The sequence below is a fragment of the Centrocercus urophasianus genome, unplaced genomic scaffold (assembly GCF_019232065.1).
Source record: "Centrocercus urophasianus isolate 14NV4802_14NV808 unplaced genomic scaffold, USGS_Curo_1.0 seq_17, whole genome shotgun sequence".
In the NCBI taxonomy this organism is placed as follows: Eukaryota; Metazoa; Chordata; class Aves; order Galliformes; family Phasianidae; genus Centrocercus; species Centrocercus urophasianus.
Window position 1 is genome coordinate 33,631,581 of NW_024884722.1, and position 15,044 is coordinate 33,646,624.

Below are 15,044 nucleotides of genomic sequence, written 5' to 3' on the forward strand. Positions count from 1 at the left end.
CCCCTGAAGATCAAACGTGCTGTAAAGATGCTTATTGCTCAGTGTGATCATGGAGTAATGTGGGCTGGAGATGCCCATGATGTGTGATGCAGGACCCCCGCCTGCCCATTGGGGTGCCCATGGCCACTGCCTACTGACCACGGCAACCACAGCTTCCTGCAGTGTCACACCACACTTTGCTTGGTTAACTATCTCCTACTGCAGATCACCACAAAGCAGGGTAAAATAACCCAACCGAACAGCAGAACCAGCCCCAAGCTGACTCCTGCTGAAGACAGATGTCAACGCGCTGCTCAAAAGTAATTATTTTTATTTCAACTCTATAAAGTATACAACAGGCACTCAGCAATTACAGCTGCAGGGAAAATACAGAGCAAAACAAAAGCGGTTAAGTTCATGAAAAAAGTTCTTAAATCTACATCAAAAGAGTGCAACTGGTCAACAACCGTTGAATGACAGACCTTTTTTTTCCTGACAAACAAAAAACTCTTTTATGTAGAATCCATCATAATACAAAAACCAGAGAAATAAGAACACAAAAATAAAGGACCAGTGTCAGAACAGCATGGATTGGACTCAGGACGAGACAACTCCGAATGACATTTCCCTTTGGCTGCTAATGCCTGGAGCTGCCCATGTCTCAGCACAGCACCCGCTGGGCTGCTGGGAGAAGTGAGGAGGCTCTGGGCAGCTCTGTGGTGCTGCGTCCCCCAGGGGGGCATTTGCTTTTGTAGGGGCATTTGGTTTCATGACAGAGACTTGGTGGCAAGTTGCATTCAGGTGCTCATCTTTTTTTTTCTGGGCAGGATATTGAGTGTGGGTTTATAAAAGATGATGGGAGCTGGACTGCACGATGGGCTGGAGCTGCACAGCATAGCGGAACAGGAATACCTGTGTACAGACTGATAGGATGTCATATATTAATTTGACCCGCACATACATTTATACATTTCACAGAAATGACTCTGTATCTCATTAACAGATACACAGCTCTGGTACATTTAACAGAAATAAGAGAACGACTTCATCATTTCTGTAGTTCATCAATATCATATAATAAAGGCTTATAAATTGTCAGCAGAAAGAACTGTAAAACGCAGCAAGCTAAGAAAGGACAACATTTTGAGGTGTGTTTGTCTTTGTCATGCAGCATAACACCAAATTTGTATTTTGTTATAGGATGCCATGGATTTAAGGCACTTGCAACAATGCCAGATAGCTATCGTGTTCTAAACCTATGGGACGATGAGTAACAGTACAGTCGACATAAAGTTTAATAATACTGACAATTATGACATTAATTCAAGTCTACTTGGATCTAAAAACATTACATTACAAATAAGAAAATGAAGAAGTAATGCCATGGAACTCTAAATAAAAAGTTATATGAGTACCACAAAATATCAACACGAAAATATCTATTTACAGAAATATTTGCTTGTGGTCCTGTTGTTAAATTAGAGTTTGCTATGAATAATGCAGCACTGTAAGAAGCTACAGATCATCTGTCTCTTATGACACCGACCGTAATACACTTGCTTTAAATACGGGAGCTGATATCCCCTTACGTAAATACACCGCCGTCCCATATATCAAAAAAGGAGACAAAGAAGAAAGGACAGTAAGTGGGAACACAGAGGCAATCAGTTGTGAATATATATATATATATATATTTTGCAACTCAAATATATTACTTATAAATGAAGGCGTCTATAATATACATATGCTAAGTTTGTTGTTTAAAGGGTGCCGAGTAGAGGTGATGGAAGAAGTTGAGTGAGGTGTCTGATACCAAAATAAATCTATTTTCAGTACAGTGCATGCCACACGATTCAGGTCTCGTGTGTGGCACAAGGAAAATAGGCAGGAAGGAAGAAAACAATGCATCAGCCCCTTGAAACCTTTCTTCCCATAAGGATAGGAGTTGCACCGAGAGCTGCGGCGCTCCTGGCCATCCTTTGCTCAAAGGCAACTGAACCTCTGCTGCTCAGTTACACACTGAGGCAGCCTAGCCTGTCTGTTCTGCAGAAAGCCAAAAGATGCTCCAACTTTTCTCCTCCATGGCACGCACAGCATTGAGTGAAAATCTGGAAGGAGGTGGGTTAACAACTCAGCCATAGTGCGGCCATTGCCCATCTGCCCGTCTGCTTGGATAATGGGTGAGTATTTTAGCCCCAGTGTTCAGCGTTTGCTTTCAGTGTTTTCAACCTTTCTGTGGAAAAGTAAGAGCTAGTCCTATACAGGAAATACCTGGTAGATGCAGTGACTGTCTTTACCCTACAGTTTTCAAGGCAAACAAATCTTAACGTACTGCTGCGTGAGATGAGCGAGCACAGGAATAACCTGGTGTCCAAGAGCGGATGTCGTTGCCCTTCCCTTCTGCACAACTATGGAGAAAATTCAGCCAACGGACTGGGTCTGAAGGGGCCCATGACAAGCGAGCTCTGTAGGCTGCTGAAAAACAGCAGACACTGCGGGTGCTCTAAAAGAAGCGGAGGAAACATCTTTTTAACATGCTCTATTAAGTGGGTCGCTTTCAATAGGAACATGGAAAAGATTCAGCACTGGAGAAATAATTTTTTCTGAACATTGGTTAGCAAAAGTTGATCTTTTGACTGCCAGTGTATGTAACAGCTCTTGAGATCAAATGGGGCAGCGTTTGCTAATTGAGAGGTCCGTTAGAGAGATGGAAATCTGATGTTTCTTGTTGGTACAAAGGGATACGCTTCATGTCCCAAGTACTACACAAGTAGGCATATAGAACAGGATTCCCTTGTTATGCCTGTATAAATGAGAAGAGGCTTCACTAAAGCAAAGGAAAAGTTGTGGAAGCCAGGGGAAGATGCATACACACCATCATCCTTTCCTCCTCTCTTTTTTCATACGAGTCAACTGAGCTTTGGCCATCCCCAGGCCTTAAACATGGTCGCTGGGGACATGGTGTGCTGGAGATAAGGCAGGCCAGTAAATGTCACACAAACACAAGAAATATCAGGTTTCCGTGTTATTCAACTGACTTTCCTGCGTAAGTCCTTCTGATTTAGTTCAATGAGGCATTAGGATTACATTTTTAAGGGCAATTTAAAAACAGAGCAAGCAAACTGGCCCTCCATCACATATTCTGTTGTCTTCATCGGCTTTGTAATTAACATGGAAGAGATGCAGACACGGAGACATAAACTCATCTGTTCTGAGAGAATGATGGAGAATGATGCCTCTTGCTACATATTTCTGAAAGGGTGGCTGACTGAATCGGTATATTCACAGATGAGGGATGTACATAGCACCTATAAAATGCATTATGGGCCTTACATTTCTCCTTTGGGTTCTGGAAGTTACAAGTTAAGCTTAGTTTTATGCCTAATAGCTCACTGATAAGACTGGTTGGCTGCTGTCGTTTTACTATAGGACCATTATTTAAGCACTGTTTTATATGTGAAACTGAGAATGTTATGATTTCTTTTTTCACGCACTTACGTATTTCTACCAAAGGAAAGGAAAAAAACACAAACGTCATGTTACGTTATGTTCTCGGCTGTATGAGAGAAGCGACCCATATCTGCCTCAACAGGATCTAGAGCAGTTGTGCTTTTGTTTCACCAGGTTAAAAAAAAAATCTCAGAAAGAAAGACGAAGAGTAACATTCAGTCTTGTCGTGAAATACTGCTTGGAAAGAAAAAGGACAAACTGTACCACTGCTTTGACATGAACTCTTTGACCAGCACTGTTGTGGTCCTCCTTTGTTCCTGGACTGGCCAACAGTGGAAGACCTACCGAGTTGAGTGTGAGAGAAGCCCAAATCCTGTACTGTATTTAGCTACAGCACTTAATAAATTACTACTGATCCTACTGATAAAGCCAGTACCTCGCAGCTAGAATTAATTGTGTCTTACACTATGAATCTTTCAACATTTGTAATTGGAGCGTAGCAAGATCGTTGCGGTGATAAAAAACATATTTCTCTACTGGTGAAAGGCTTTGCGTCAGGACCACCATGTCAACTGCTAGATTAAGTCTGAACATAAAACATGAAGAGCACTATTGTCATCTAAGCAATAAGTCCTAATGCCACTGTAGTTACTGTAGCAGCATCAATCAAGGCATCATGGTGACCCCGAGCACGAATCCTCCCCGGTTCTTTCAGTTTCGCTGGCAGCCATGTCCCAGAAAGCTGTCTTCAGCAAGGCAGAAGCAGGTAAGAGAAATACATTAAAAATCTATGTCCCATCCTGAGTTGTCATCAGGAGGTGGTTCATCGTTGTCCTCAGGGAAGCTGTCGAAATTGCTTGTGTCTGTTGGAGATGCAACCTGTGGAAAGGACAGAGCAAAAGAGATGGGGACCGTCATCAGAGCTGTCTTTGGGAACCTCTACAGATCTCTTCATCTCACAACAGCAATCATTCAAAAGTATTCAGTGGGGTTTTTTTTACTCTTTCTATTTGCTCTGGTCCCAGAAATACAGCTGTGGACCAGAAAATTCTAGCTGCAGCAGGCCAGCAAAGTTCCTATTGATGTGAATGACCTAGGGCCTCGAGAGGCCTCAAGAACTTTTCTACCAATTGAGATAAGGTTGGCAGAAAAGACTTGGAATGCCAGGCACACCCTTCTTCCCCAAAGCCCAGAATTCCCAGTTTATGCCTCCAGGATCCTGAATTTGAGGATGTGAGCTAGGCTATTTTTTTTTTTTTTTTTTCTCTTCATGGTGATAACTTAAACTTTTTTACAATGAGACCATTATGTATTCCAAACAATTGGAAAAAAATAAAACAAAAACAAAAAAATAAGCCAGCAGCTTCCAAGGCCAAAATAATCAACGTCATACTGAAGAAGCACCTTGAGCAGACAGTGCAGGCTGAAGAGGACTGCACTTGATATAGCACTGCTGTGCAGGGAACACCTTATTTTTTAGCCAACCTACAGTCCATGAGGTGTATTTGATACTGGATAATTCACTACTCAGCTGCATTCACCAGCTGCTGAAAATGTCTTGGGGAAAAAGCTGCTGAAAATGTCTTGGGGAGCTCCTTGCATATTCAACTCATTGTGAAAACAAAGAAACAAAAAGCAATACAACTGTATTATGGATATGCTTATTTTCTTTTTTTTAGTTATCCAAGTCTGTTTACTTTGTTGGTAACAGCACCATCGTGTTGGAGAACCCTTACCCGTACAATTCTCATCCTTGTTGAGTTCTGAGTTCTGCTTTCCTCCATGGTCCCTTGTGCTGATCCATGTGTCTCTGTTTCTTTCAGCACATCCCTATGTGAGTTCTATCTCTGGGAGAAGCATCTCCATCCGAGAGGATAAAGCACAAGTGTTGGCACCACCCTTCTGGTCTCTTACCAACATCTTGTGAGGAGTTATGGCACAGAGATCTGTGCTATAAAAGCTGTGATACAAGACAGCACATCTTTGGAAGAGTCATGATAGACTGAACCTGTGGTATCAAGGGTCAGCTGCTCCCTGAAGCAACTTTGCAGCAGCAGGCTGTAAACTGAGTTCGATCCTAAAACCCCATGGAGTGAGGGCTAAAGAGCTTTTGACTGCTTTACTAGTAGTACTAAGAGTTAAGGAGCTGTAAGAGGCCTATTTCTGAAATAAATAGTAACAACAAAAAAAGCTAGTCTCCATGTTTAGCTGTCCTGACTCCTTCCCAGCTAAGGAGGGAAGGTGCACTGATGGAAGGAAAAACTGATTTCTTCTCCCAGAGATTCATGTTTTGGGTGGCTTTCCAGATATGGTCCTTACTGAAAGTTGGGACTTGTGCCACAGAAGCTGAGCTGGCAGTGGAAAATCAAGCTGAGTGGGACTGACAGCTTCAGGGCTGGAAAAATGTCAGTAAGGTTCACTTAGTAATGGAAGTACATTTTGGAGAGGATGCCAAGAAATAATCCTAACAAAGAGTGTTGGCACTCACACAATCCTTTCCTGACATCATGTTGTTTCTAGCTGAAGTGTAACTTCCTGCAAAAAACACCAGAGAACGGCCTTCCTCTCAGCAGTGCCAAAGGGACAGAGACCACTTCTGGTGGTGGAGCTGTGACATGGAGCCATTTATGCTCATGGATACCAGGTACTACTAAAGTCACCACTGCTGGTTGTTCGGTCGGAGGGGTAGACCTGCAGGGTTGACACATGCACTGGGTAAAAGCAGCATTGTAAATGCTCTTGCTAAACTGAAAACCCGCTAAAAGAATTACAAAAACTTCCCTGGGCGTTTGCATCTATGCTAGCATCCTGCACAATACATGGGTAAATCAGGAACTGAAATTAATATAAAGAAATAAACCTGATTTCATTGCCTGACTTGAAATGTGGCAAACAAGTTATTGGAAAACTAACAGTCATTACAAATCAGCTTAAAGAAAAAAAAATGCAGTTTTGATTTACAGAACATCTACAAGCTGTTTGGGGATTCTCCCTTAGGCATTTCTTCTGCTGGCTGCCAGTGACTTTGGTAGCCCATAGGGAAAAGGGGAGACACAAAACCCCTTTGCTCTTTCCTAGACATTAGGAGAACTTTGGGATGGCGGATTCAACTCTGGAGCCATTCCTGCTGCTGCTGCAGGAGGTACTGGACCACGGGCAGACTGAGCAAAGGGGTGCAATTAAACACGATTGCTAATGTCATTCTCTCGTTGATCCATTGGGAGAGGCATGGAGAGAAAGAGATTAAGTTGAAACAAGGAGGAGAGGCTGCCAAACAGAAGGGGCCAAGGTAATTTCTATCAGCTAATCCTGTTTGGTTTCCCTTTGCAGTGGGCTTTGTGGGTAAAGAGCTCACAAAGACATCAAAGGAAGAGCTCTGCTGCAAAGGAAAACGAGTAGAGCTGTACCTCTGAGTCTGCTCCCAGTTAAACATAAACCAGTCAGTAACAGGGCTTTTCATGTAGGACATGGAAAAAAAGGGTAACAAGCACAAAAGAAAAGAAGAAGGAAAGGTTAATGCAAAAGAAAGGGAGATGGCATACAATCCCACTTGCCCATCAAAAAAAAAAAAAAAAGAGTAAAGGAGAAAAAGGAGGACACATCTGAGAAAAGGGGTGAAAGTAGCAGCTCCCTGCTGGAATGTGCAAAGTGGATGAAGAAACATGCGCAGCAGGTGAAAAAGAGAAAACCATGTAGTAGTGAGTGATTCTGCCCAGGCAGCCATGAGGATTTCATCACAGTTATGTCCCTAAAAAGCCATCTGCTGGAAGAAACTGCCAGGAGACAAAGTATAAGTGGAAGTGTATCTGATTTGACTTCTTAAATCGGGTTTTGCTTTATTTTGTTCAACAAGCACACTCAGATGAAATAAACCACGTGCTGTCACCACTTCACTATAGTATACTAGTGTCCAAAGCTCACAAAATTCATGTTACAGAGATATATTGGCTGGGAACTAGAAAAAAGCAGTAAAACTTACACTTGGTATTATAGGAGGTGTCAGTGTCCCTTTTCGTAACCCTTCCCAGTTAAAGCCTTCAAACCATCTGTAATGGAGAGAAGAATAAAGCAGGTCGGGAAGTTAGAAATGTGGTTAAAATATCAGACTGTGAAATTTAAATTGCTTAAACTGTAGCTTTTAACTCCTGCAGCCATCTTCTTCAAACTCCCTAATTAGCCCTTATCATTTTTGCAATCATGTCTGTATACATTTTCTTGGCTGAAAATGGATTGTGTCGCAAGCTAGTGGGGACACCACAGCAAGTACAAATTATCAGTGCTCAGAAGAAAACTGCTCCTCACTGCAGGTGTCCTTGCAGCTGCTCTTTCCTTCCTGTATGGTCAATCCCTCCCATATAGTCAGACACTAATGTCTAATGGGCTAATGGCCTAATACAGTGTGGGCTGAATGGTGAGCTCTGAGCTGAGTTGTGAGTTGAGTCTACCCCCAAAATGTCCATCCAATGCACTTCTGTTGCTTTGGGGATGGAAGCAGAGAAGGATGAGCACGGATGGTTGAGGTAACCCAACTCTGTGGTGGTCCCTAACTTGTTTTTTCCTTTCAAATAGAGTGAAAACTCTGCAACAAATTTCTGTGGCAAAATAGAGCTTATGAAATATAACTTAAGAACCCTCTCCTGTCAGACCAAAAGCTTTGATGAATTAATGTTACGGGTGGAAATTAAGTTTGTTTTGGGAGGAGGGAAACTTTGGGAAATTATTCAGCAAACCAAAGAAACGCAAGCAGGCAGTGGCAGAGTTGGATTGTTTCCAAACATGTTTCTGCATTCAAGTAATTCAAGTATAATGGTCAATGTGCAGTGCGTTTTGGTCATAGGCAAGGCTGGAATCTATACCAAAATACAGGGAAAAAAACATCCAACACAAATTCAGTTAGACTTTAAAATAGGAGGGGAAGGTCAAAGGACCTTAAGAAATGTGGGTTTTGCTGAAAATGAAAGAGCTTGAAATGTGTGTTTCTGGGGGTTAAAATGTTGGATGGCTGGGAATTCACTTACTTGTGCTTTTGGATATCTTTCACTCCATTTTTCAAGTTCCCTAATCTTTCTGATGGATTGTCCCTATAACATAAATAACAAGTTAGGTTACTTTCTTAATCCTTCCAACAACTCATTTCTTTACAAATAAGAGAAAAGTTATTATATTTCATGCATTTACCTGCATAGTTTTTTAATTAAATTAGCAGCATTTTTGGCAATCTTCTTTGGAAATTCAATCATATCAATTCCCCTTAATATTATGTTATAGGTCTTCATAGGGTCTGGGCCTGAGAAAGGGGGACTTCAGAGGGAAAAGAAAAAAAAAAAGATTAAAAATTTGTCTTTAGAACAGCACTGAAGCTTGATTAAAGAAGGAAACGGACGAACAAAAAACAAACACCAAGCAAAACCCAGTATCCTACTGTGGAACTGTGAATTGAGGAAAGTTAGATGTCAACTAGCAATGGATTATGACAATTCCACATCCAAGAGGCTCTGCTATAGCCTGGATTGAAGTGATGCTGGCTGAAAGGAAGTACCAAAGAGTAAAGTCATATTTCCTTGAGCAATATATGCCAAATGTCTTGTCTCCAAGACAGCCTGTGTCCCAGCAGCCTAAGGAACAAGGAGCCAAGATGTGCTTGCTGCCTTATATTCTATTTCATGTTGTGACATGCTTTCAGTGTGGATTAATTAGGCTTCCAATGGTTTAACAGAAAAGGGACAAGTTCAGTGAAGAAGAGCAGTAAGTAGTTAAAAGTGGATGCTAGAGTTTGCTTGATTTGGGCTGCTACCATATACATGCTTTTTCTCTCCATAGTTGAATTATATACCTTTTCCCCATCATGTTCAGCTCATTTTCATTTTACAGGAGCTCAGTAACAAAAATTAGGGTAGAATACAGTATCATTTCACACATACTTCCTAAAACGCCTGCTCATACGTTGCCTTTTGAGAAATCTGCATGGAGACTGACTTAAAAAGAAAAATTCATTATAAGGTTCAGCAGCACAACACTGAAGTTTCACTGTGCCATTGTAGCATGCGCCTGCTCTGAATCTTTCCTGTCATCTAATCAGGGTGACAATGGCAGAAATATTTGGATCCTTTTTCAGCAGCTACGCCATCTCTGATGCCCATACCTGCCAGTCAGGAGTTCATACATTAGGATTCCCAGTGACCAGTAGTCTGCTGAAATATCGTGACCTTTGTTCAGGATGATCTCGGGGGCTACGTACTCTGGAGTTCCACAAAAAGTCCATGTTTTCTTTCCAAATCCTATTTTCTTTGCAAAGCCAAAATCAACCTGCAAATGTAGGAGAATAGCATCAGAGCTGAGCAAGAGGAGGAATTTCAGCCATGTGCTCGGTTTCTCTTGAAGTGAAGCAAAGCAGAAGGAAGATTTCCTTGTGGGAGTATTATTGCAACCAAAACACTGTGGGCTGTTCAAGAACCAGACAACTGCATTGACCTTTTTGATGATTTACCCTTCATTATGCCAAGAGAAGATCCTTGTGAGGGAAGAAGAACAAATGACAATGATGAGCACTTCTTGGAGCTGTAACTCACGTAAGCTTGGGTTGACTTTTTTTTTTTTTTTTTTTTTTTTTTTTTTTTTAAAGTCCCTGTGCAAAGAACTGTTTTGGCTAAATACTTTCTGAAATTTCCAGTGAAAAGTTCAGGTTTCTCTTCTCATCAAAGAGTGGTGTAGTAAAATCAACTCATCTGAAAACACTGCAGTGCACTGGTGGGCTCAGCTTACAACCTATAGCACAGCATAGCATGCTACAGGCAATCACGTAAAATGAGATTATATAGGGAACCAAAGCCATCCTTTGGGGCCTGAGCAGAACACAGGTTAATAGGCTTAGTGTATTTATAGCTCTGCCCTCCCCTGCCCTGGTACTGTGCTTGCCCAGAGCTGTGGTCTGTAGCACACTCTGCTGTCCTTTGATGGCTGAAATGCTCCTACATCTTCCTGCACTTGCATCCTAAATTGCCATCCTAAACAGTGACAATCCCACAAGAACCAGGATCAGTCATGCTGCGGGATCCGAGAGACTTCCCTGCTTATCACGGATGCAACCAAGAAGATCAAAATGTCTAAGGAGCTAAGGGACGGTGATGGGACTAGCAGTTCCTGGGCTAGATCCTCCCGGGGTGGAGAAAAGGACAGTCTGGTACCTAACCCACCTCACGAGAACCGTCGTTGGAATGCTGCAGAGGACAAACTCTGCTGTCACTCGTAAAGCTGAGGGTCACAGTGACACATGCTGGCTGCTACTGGGCCATAAAGGCCCACAGTGGTGATGGTCTGACTTACTGCTCCCTGGGAGCACAAGTCCAAGTTTCCAAAGGGAGGGAAGAGACTCCAGCCTAAGAGGCAGAGATGTTGCCCCACTGAGACCCTCAGGAAGGGCATCAGCTCCTCTGGGACGCAGATTTTTTAGGGCTGCATCCTTCACTGATAGCTTCCCAAGGGTCCTGATCTTCCCTAGCTAGAAAGGGGGTTTCCAAAAAACCTGTGATGCAGCACATTTTACTAAGGGAATCAAAGAATCATAGAATGGCCTGGGTTGAAAAGGACCACAATGATCATTTATTTTCAACCCTTTGCTATGTGCAGGGTTGCCAATCACCAGACCAGGCTGCCCAGAGCCACATCCAGCCTGGCCTTGAATACCTCCAGGGATGGAGCATCCACAGCCTCCTTGGGCAACCTATTCCAGTGCCTCACCACCCTCTCTGTGAAAGTCTGTTATTTCCTCTCCCCTCTCTGTAGCCTGCAGAAGTTATCATGTTTTTAAAAATAAAGACAAAACAAATTACAACCTGCTTTCTCAAGTAAGAAGTCTGATGATAGACCATTTTGTGCCACAACAAGGCTATGGTTAAAATCTGCGTTAAGGACGACTTTTTTGTTTGTTTACACAAAGGAACTCACCCAGAAACAACAGCTTGCAAAATATTTTTCACTTGACACCTATAAAGCTCACAAATACAAGCCCACATTTTTTAGCTTTTCAGTAGCTCAAAAATAGCTGGATGGATTTCTTCTGTTTCTCTTCTCTAAGCTTTTCCACTTCAGGATTGCTGCCCTGAATTTCAAGCTGAATTCTGGCTACAGAGCCAGAAGTAGTGTTCTCCAGCTCAGTCTGAGCTTCAGTCTGCAGGAGGTTGGGAAAACATCCCAGTGATGTCATCAGTGATGACATGCTGGCCCTGACTGTAACTCAAAATCTACTGGCGGCCCCTTAAGGAACTGGACAGTGGGCTGGGTGGACTCTTCTTCTGATCCCTTATGTCTAATTCTATGTTCTTTACCCACAATACTAGTTGTGTAACACTAGAAAAAAGTCAGGAATTATTTCAGGAAGTCATTTCTTTTTTCTTTTTTTTTTTCTTTTCCAAAACTAGACATTGAAGGCACTCACCAGTTTGGCATAACCTCGATGATCCAGAATGAGGTTTTCTGGCTTGAGGTCCCTATAAATGATTCCTTTGGAATGCAAATAGGCAAAAGCTTCAACTACACACGCCGTGTAAAATCTGGTTGTTGAATCCTCAAACGAACCTCTATGTAAAACAAGAAAGGGAAAGACAATAAAGAGATTTGTACATGCAAGACTGAGCTGTTAAAATATGTCCTTATCAACGCCATTGTAGTGAAGTCAGGGCTAGATTCTTGCAAGGAGTGAGCTACTCTACCTGTAATTAATCTATTTTTATACTACCTATAGCTGAACTCACCTTTAAAATTTATTTTTCTGAACAGCCTAAAACCATACAGTAGGCCAGCCCAACCTCTTCATTTACCAGACTTCATCCTGCTGCTGAAATATCTATACAGGTCATAAGAATCACTTAGTATATGGAAAGTGACTGCTACACTGACTTTTACACATCAATTTATATGCACATCATATCAAACATTTGAATTTAAAATGTTTTCTTTTACATTTTGTAAAAAATAAAATTTACAGATAAATATCTTGTAGGCAAAAGGTTATTTCTGGATAATAATCTTGACTCTTGAGTGAGAAAAGGATTTTGAGCTATGGAAATCAAGAGCTCCCATAATAATATTCCTGACTGAGACAAAAGACAGAAAAAACACAGTTGTTGGTAAGTGTTAATCATAAATTCAGCATAAGGTGCATTCTCAGATGCTGGTTTCAGTACAGTTTGCAAGGAGTTTTCAGAAGCACAACATTCCATTGCCTGCCTTGAGCTGGTGGCTGAACTCAAAGGCAGCTCTAAGCTAGATGGCAGCAGAACCACAATTTATAGCTGAGAGAATTCAAGGTGGAATTACCAGGCTCTGACAAAGATGAAGAATACATTCCAGCACTTGCTAACTTTGCAGAGTAGCTCATTTTAATGGTCCAGAGATGGTGTTAGGAAAAGGAAAGAGTTATAAAAATTCATTATGGATAATTAATTAAAAGGAATTTTATATTTGCTTTCTCATCAATCTTTACAATGCATTTCCTTTGCTTTTCAAATGAAACTAAACTGTGTTCCAATTAAATTCTACCACATGGCCGCATGTGATTTGTGCCCACAGTGCTGTCATGTACCACACATACTGCACAGCCACCTCCCTCTTCCCTCCACACACACATCCAAACCAGAACTCCACAAGCTCAAATCCTCTGGGGTCAGGAAATACCAGCACCACATTTGCTTGTGCACTGCGACATGGTATTTTGTTACATGCTTTCAGACATTCCATGGCAGTTTTGTGTCCCAACCCCATGGTGCACAGCTATAGCTTCAATATATGATCTTAGCTCCCATGCTGGTGACTACCTAAATCAGTTCCAAGTGTATTCTCAGTAGTAACTGGATTCCCTTTGACTCTAGTTAACTGCATAGGAGAACATCATTTCTTCACCTTCTGGGGGACGTAAATTAAACCCAGAATGGTAAGACCCAGGTTTTGCCCATGAAGGATAAAGGCTCCTGGTTATCTAAAGGCATATTAAAAAATGTTCCACTTGTCATAACAACAATTGCTTAAAACTCACCTGTCCCTGAGAATTGTCCAGAGCTCTCCACCTAGACAGGCTTCCATCAACATGTACAGGTACTTGCTGTCCTTGAACGTCCTGTAGAGCCTATGGGGAACAAGAAAATAATAGAAAATTCACAATAAAAGTCAAACACCAATCATTCCCACTTCTCACAAACCATGTGCTTCATGTCAGGAAGCACAAGAATGAGGGGGATCTTACAGAGCTGCTGCTGTGCTTAGGGAGGTCAGTTCAGTCCTCATCAGTCCTTTGCATCATGAGGGAAATAATTCAGCAGAGAAGGATGAGCGTTTGAATGAAGTATATTGCAGCAAAAGGAGAGGTCATCATTGTTCTGAGTACTAAATCAAGTCTGACATTTCTAATGGCATAACCTGACACTTGGCTTTCCAGATTCTCTTGAAAGTTTCCCTACCACTTTAGTTATGTCTATGTAATCTTTTTCTTCACGCTACAGCTACAGCTGTAGATCTGCTGTCTTTAACCATTTCAAGGAAGTGCTGTCTGACTTTTCATTTCAGACCTTAAAACCACTGAGCTGATCAACTAAACAGAACTGCTGACTTTTAGGTATCTAAAAGAGCTCTTTCTCTTCCTCCCATGGCCTCAATGTGGAGGAAAACTTGCCTAAAGACACATTCATAAACCCATCCTCCTTCTCAACTGTCATCCAAAGCATACAGCGAAATCTCAGCTCTGTGTTTAATGTGATGGTTTAAACAACACAACTAGAAAACTGTGGAAATGAGTACAATGTGGAAGTCCTCGTCAGCTGCTTTATTAAATTTTAATATCAAACTAGTTCTCCCCCCCAGAGCTCTGAGGTTAGCAGCAGTATCTCAAAGACCTGCAGGAGGACAGGAGAAGAAGGAGAAAAGGCTTTGGCAGGGGAGGGGAATCTATCAGGTCTTTTAAGTTAGTGATAAATACAGTTAAACATTTTGTAATGGGTCTATGTGATAATCCAGAGGTTAAAAAAACAATTAAGAAAGTGATGTAGGCAAGGCTTTGGGTATGTGCTGATTAGGACAGGGTCTAATGCTGCTGCCTGGATCAATCCTAATCTGCATTGCCTTCATGTGCATTAGTGGTTACAGGAAAAAAAAGGCAAATCACTGAATGCACTCAGTGCTTATCTAGTTGTGAAATATTCTGTACCTAAAATATACTATTTGTGGCCCAAAGAAAATTTAATGGAAGAAGACTGAACCTGTGTTTCAGAGATTCTTTTACTGTGATATTACCCATGTTGACACCTAGAACCTAAAACCCCAGGTATCTGTCCCAGAAATGCTGAAACAAACTAGCTGACCATTCCATGCAATTTACGGATTACGAATAACTGAATATTTTAGATAGTTTGTTAGTTTAAAAGCCACTGAAATAAGGCACTACTTTCTCTAGCTAAGGCAACTCTACAGAAAAACTACTTTCCTGAAAACATTAAGGGCATCAAATCTGGCCAATCAAATGTTGTTTACTGACTTTGATAGGAGCACGAAGTTTACACATGGAATGTACAATGTGAAGTAGGAAACCACAGTATTTCAGCAGATCAAGCAGTCGGATGTCTGAGATG

At 41.7% G+C, this 15,044-nt stretch overlaps 1 protein-coding gene across 3 annotated transcripts in view; it reads right to left on the reverse strand.

Annotated features, from left to right (window-relative positions):
• Positions 1-293: 293 nt before the first annotated feature.
• PRKG1 (protein kinase cGMP-dependent 1) overlaps positions 294-15,044 on the reverse strand; it is a 393,753-nt gene continuing 379,002 nt past the window's right edge. For all 3 annotated transcript variants that reach the window (XM_042818630.1, XM_042818631.1, XM_042818632.1), the window contains exons 12-18: positions 13,460-13,549; positions 11,864-12,005; positions 9,572-9,735; positions 8,608-8,730; positions 8,448-8,510; positions 7,409-7,475; positions 294-4,308 (exon numbers count right to left, since the gene is read on the reverse strand). In XM_042818630.1, the coding sequence (XP_042674564.1) occupies positions 4,210-4,308; positions 7,409-7,475; positions 8,448-8,510; positions 8,608-8,730; positions 9,572-9,735; positions 11,864-12,005; positions 13,460-13,549 (748 nt within the window). In that variant the 3' untranslated portion in view covers positions 294-4,209. The remainder of the gene's footprint in view (positions 4,309-7,408; positions 7,476-8,447; positions 8,511-8,607; positions 8,731-9,571; positions 9,736-11,863; positions 12,006-13,459; positions 13,550-15,044) is intronic.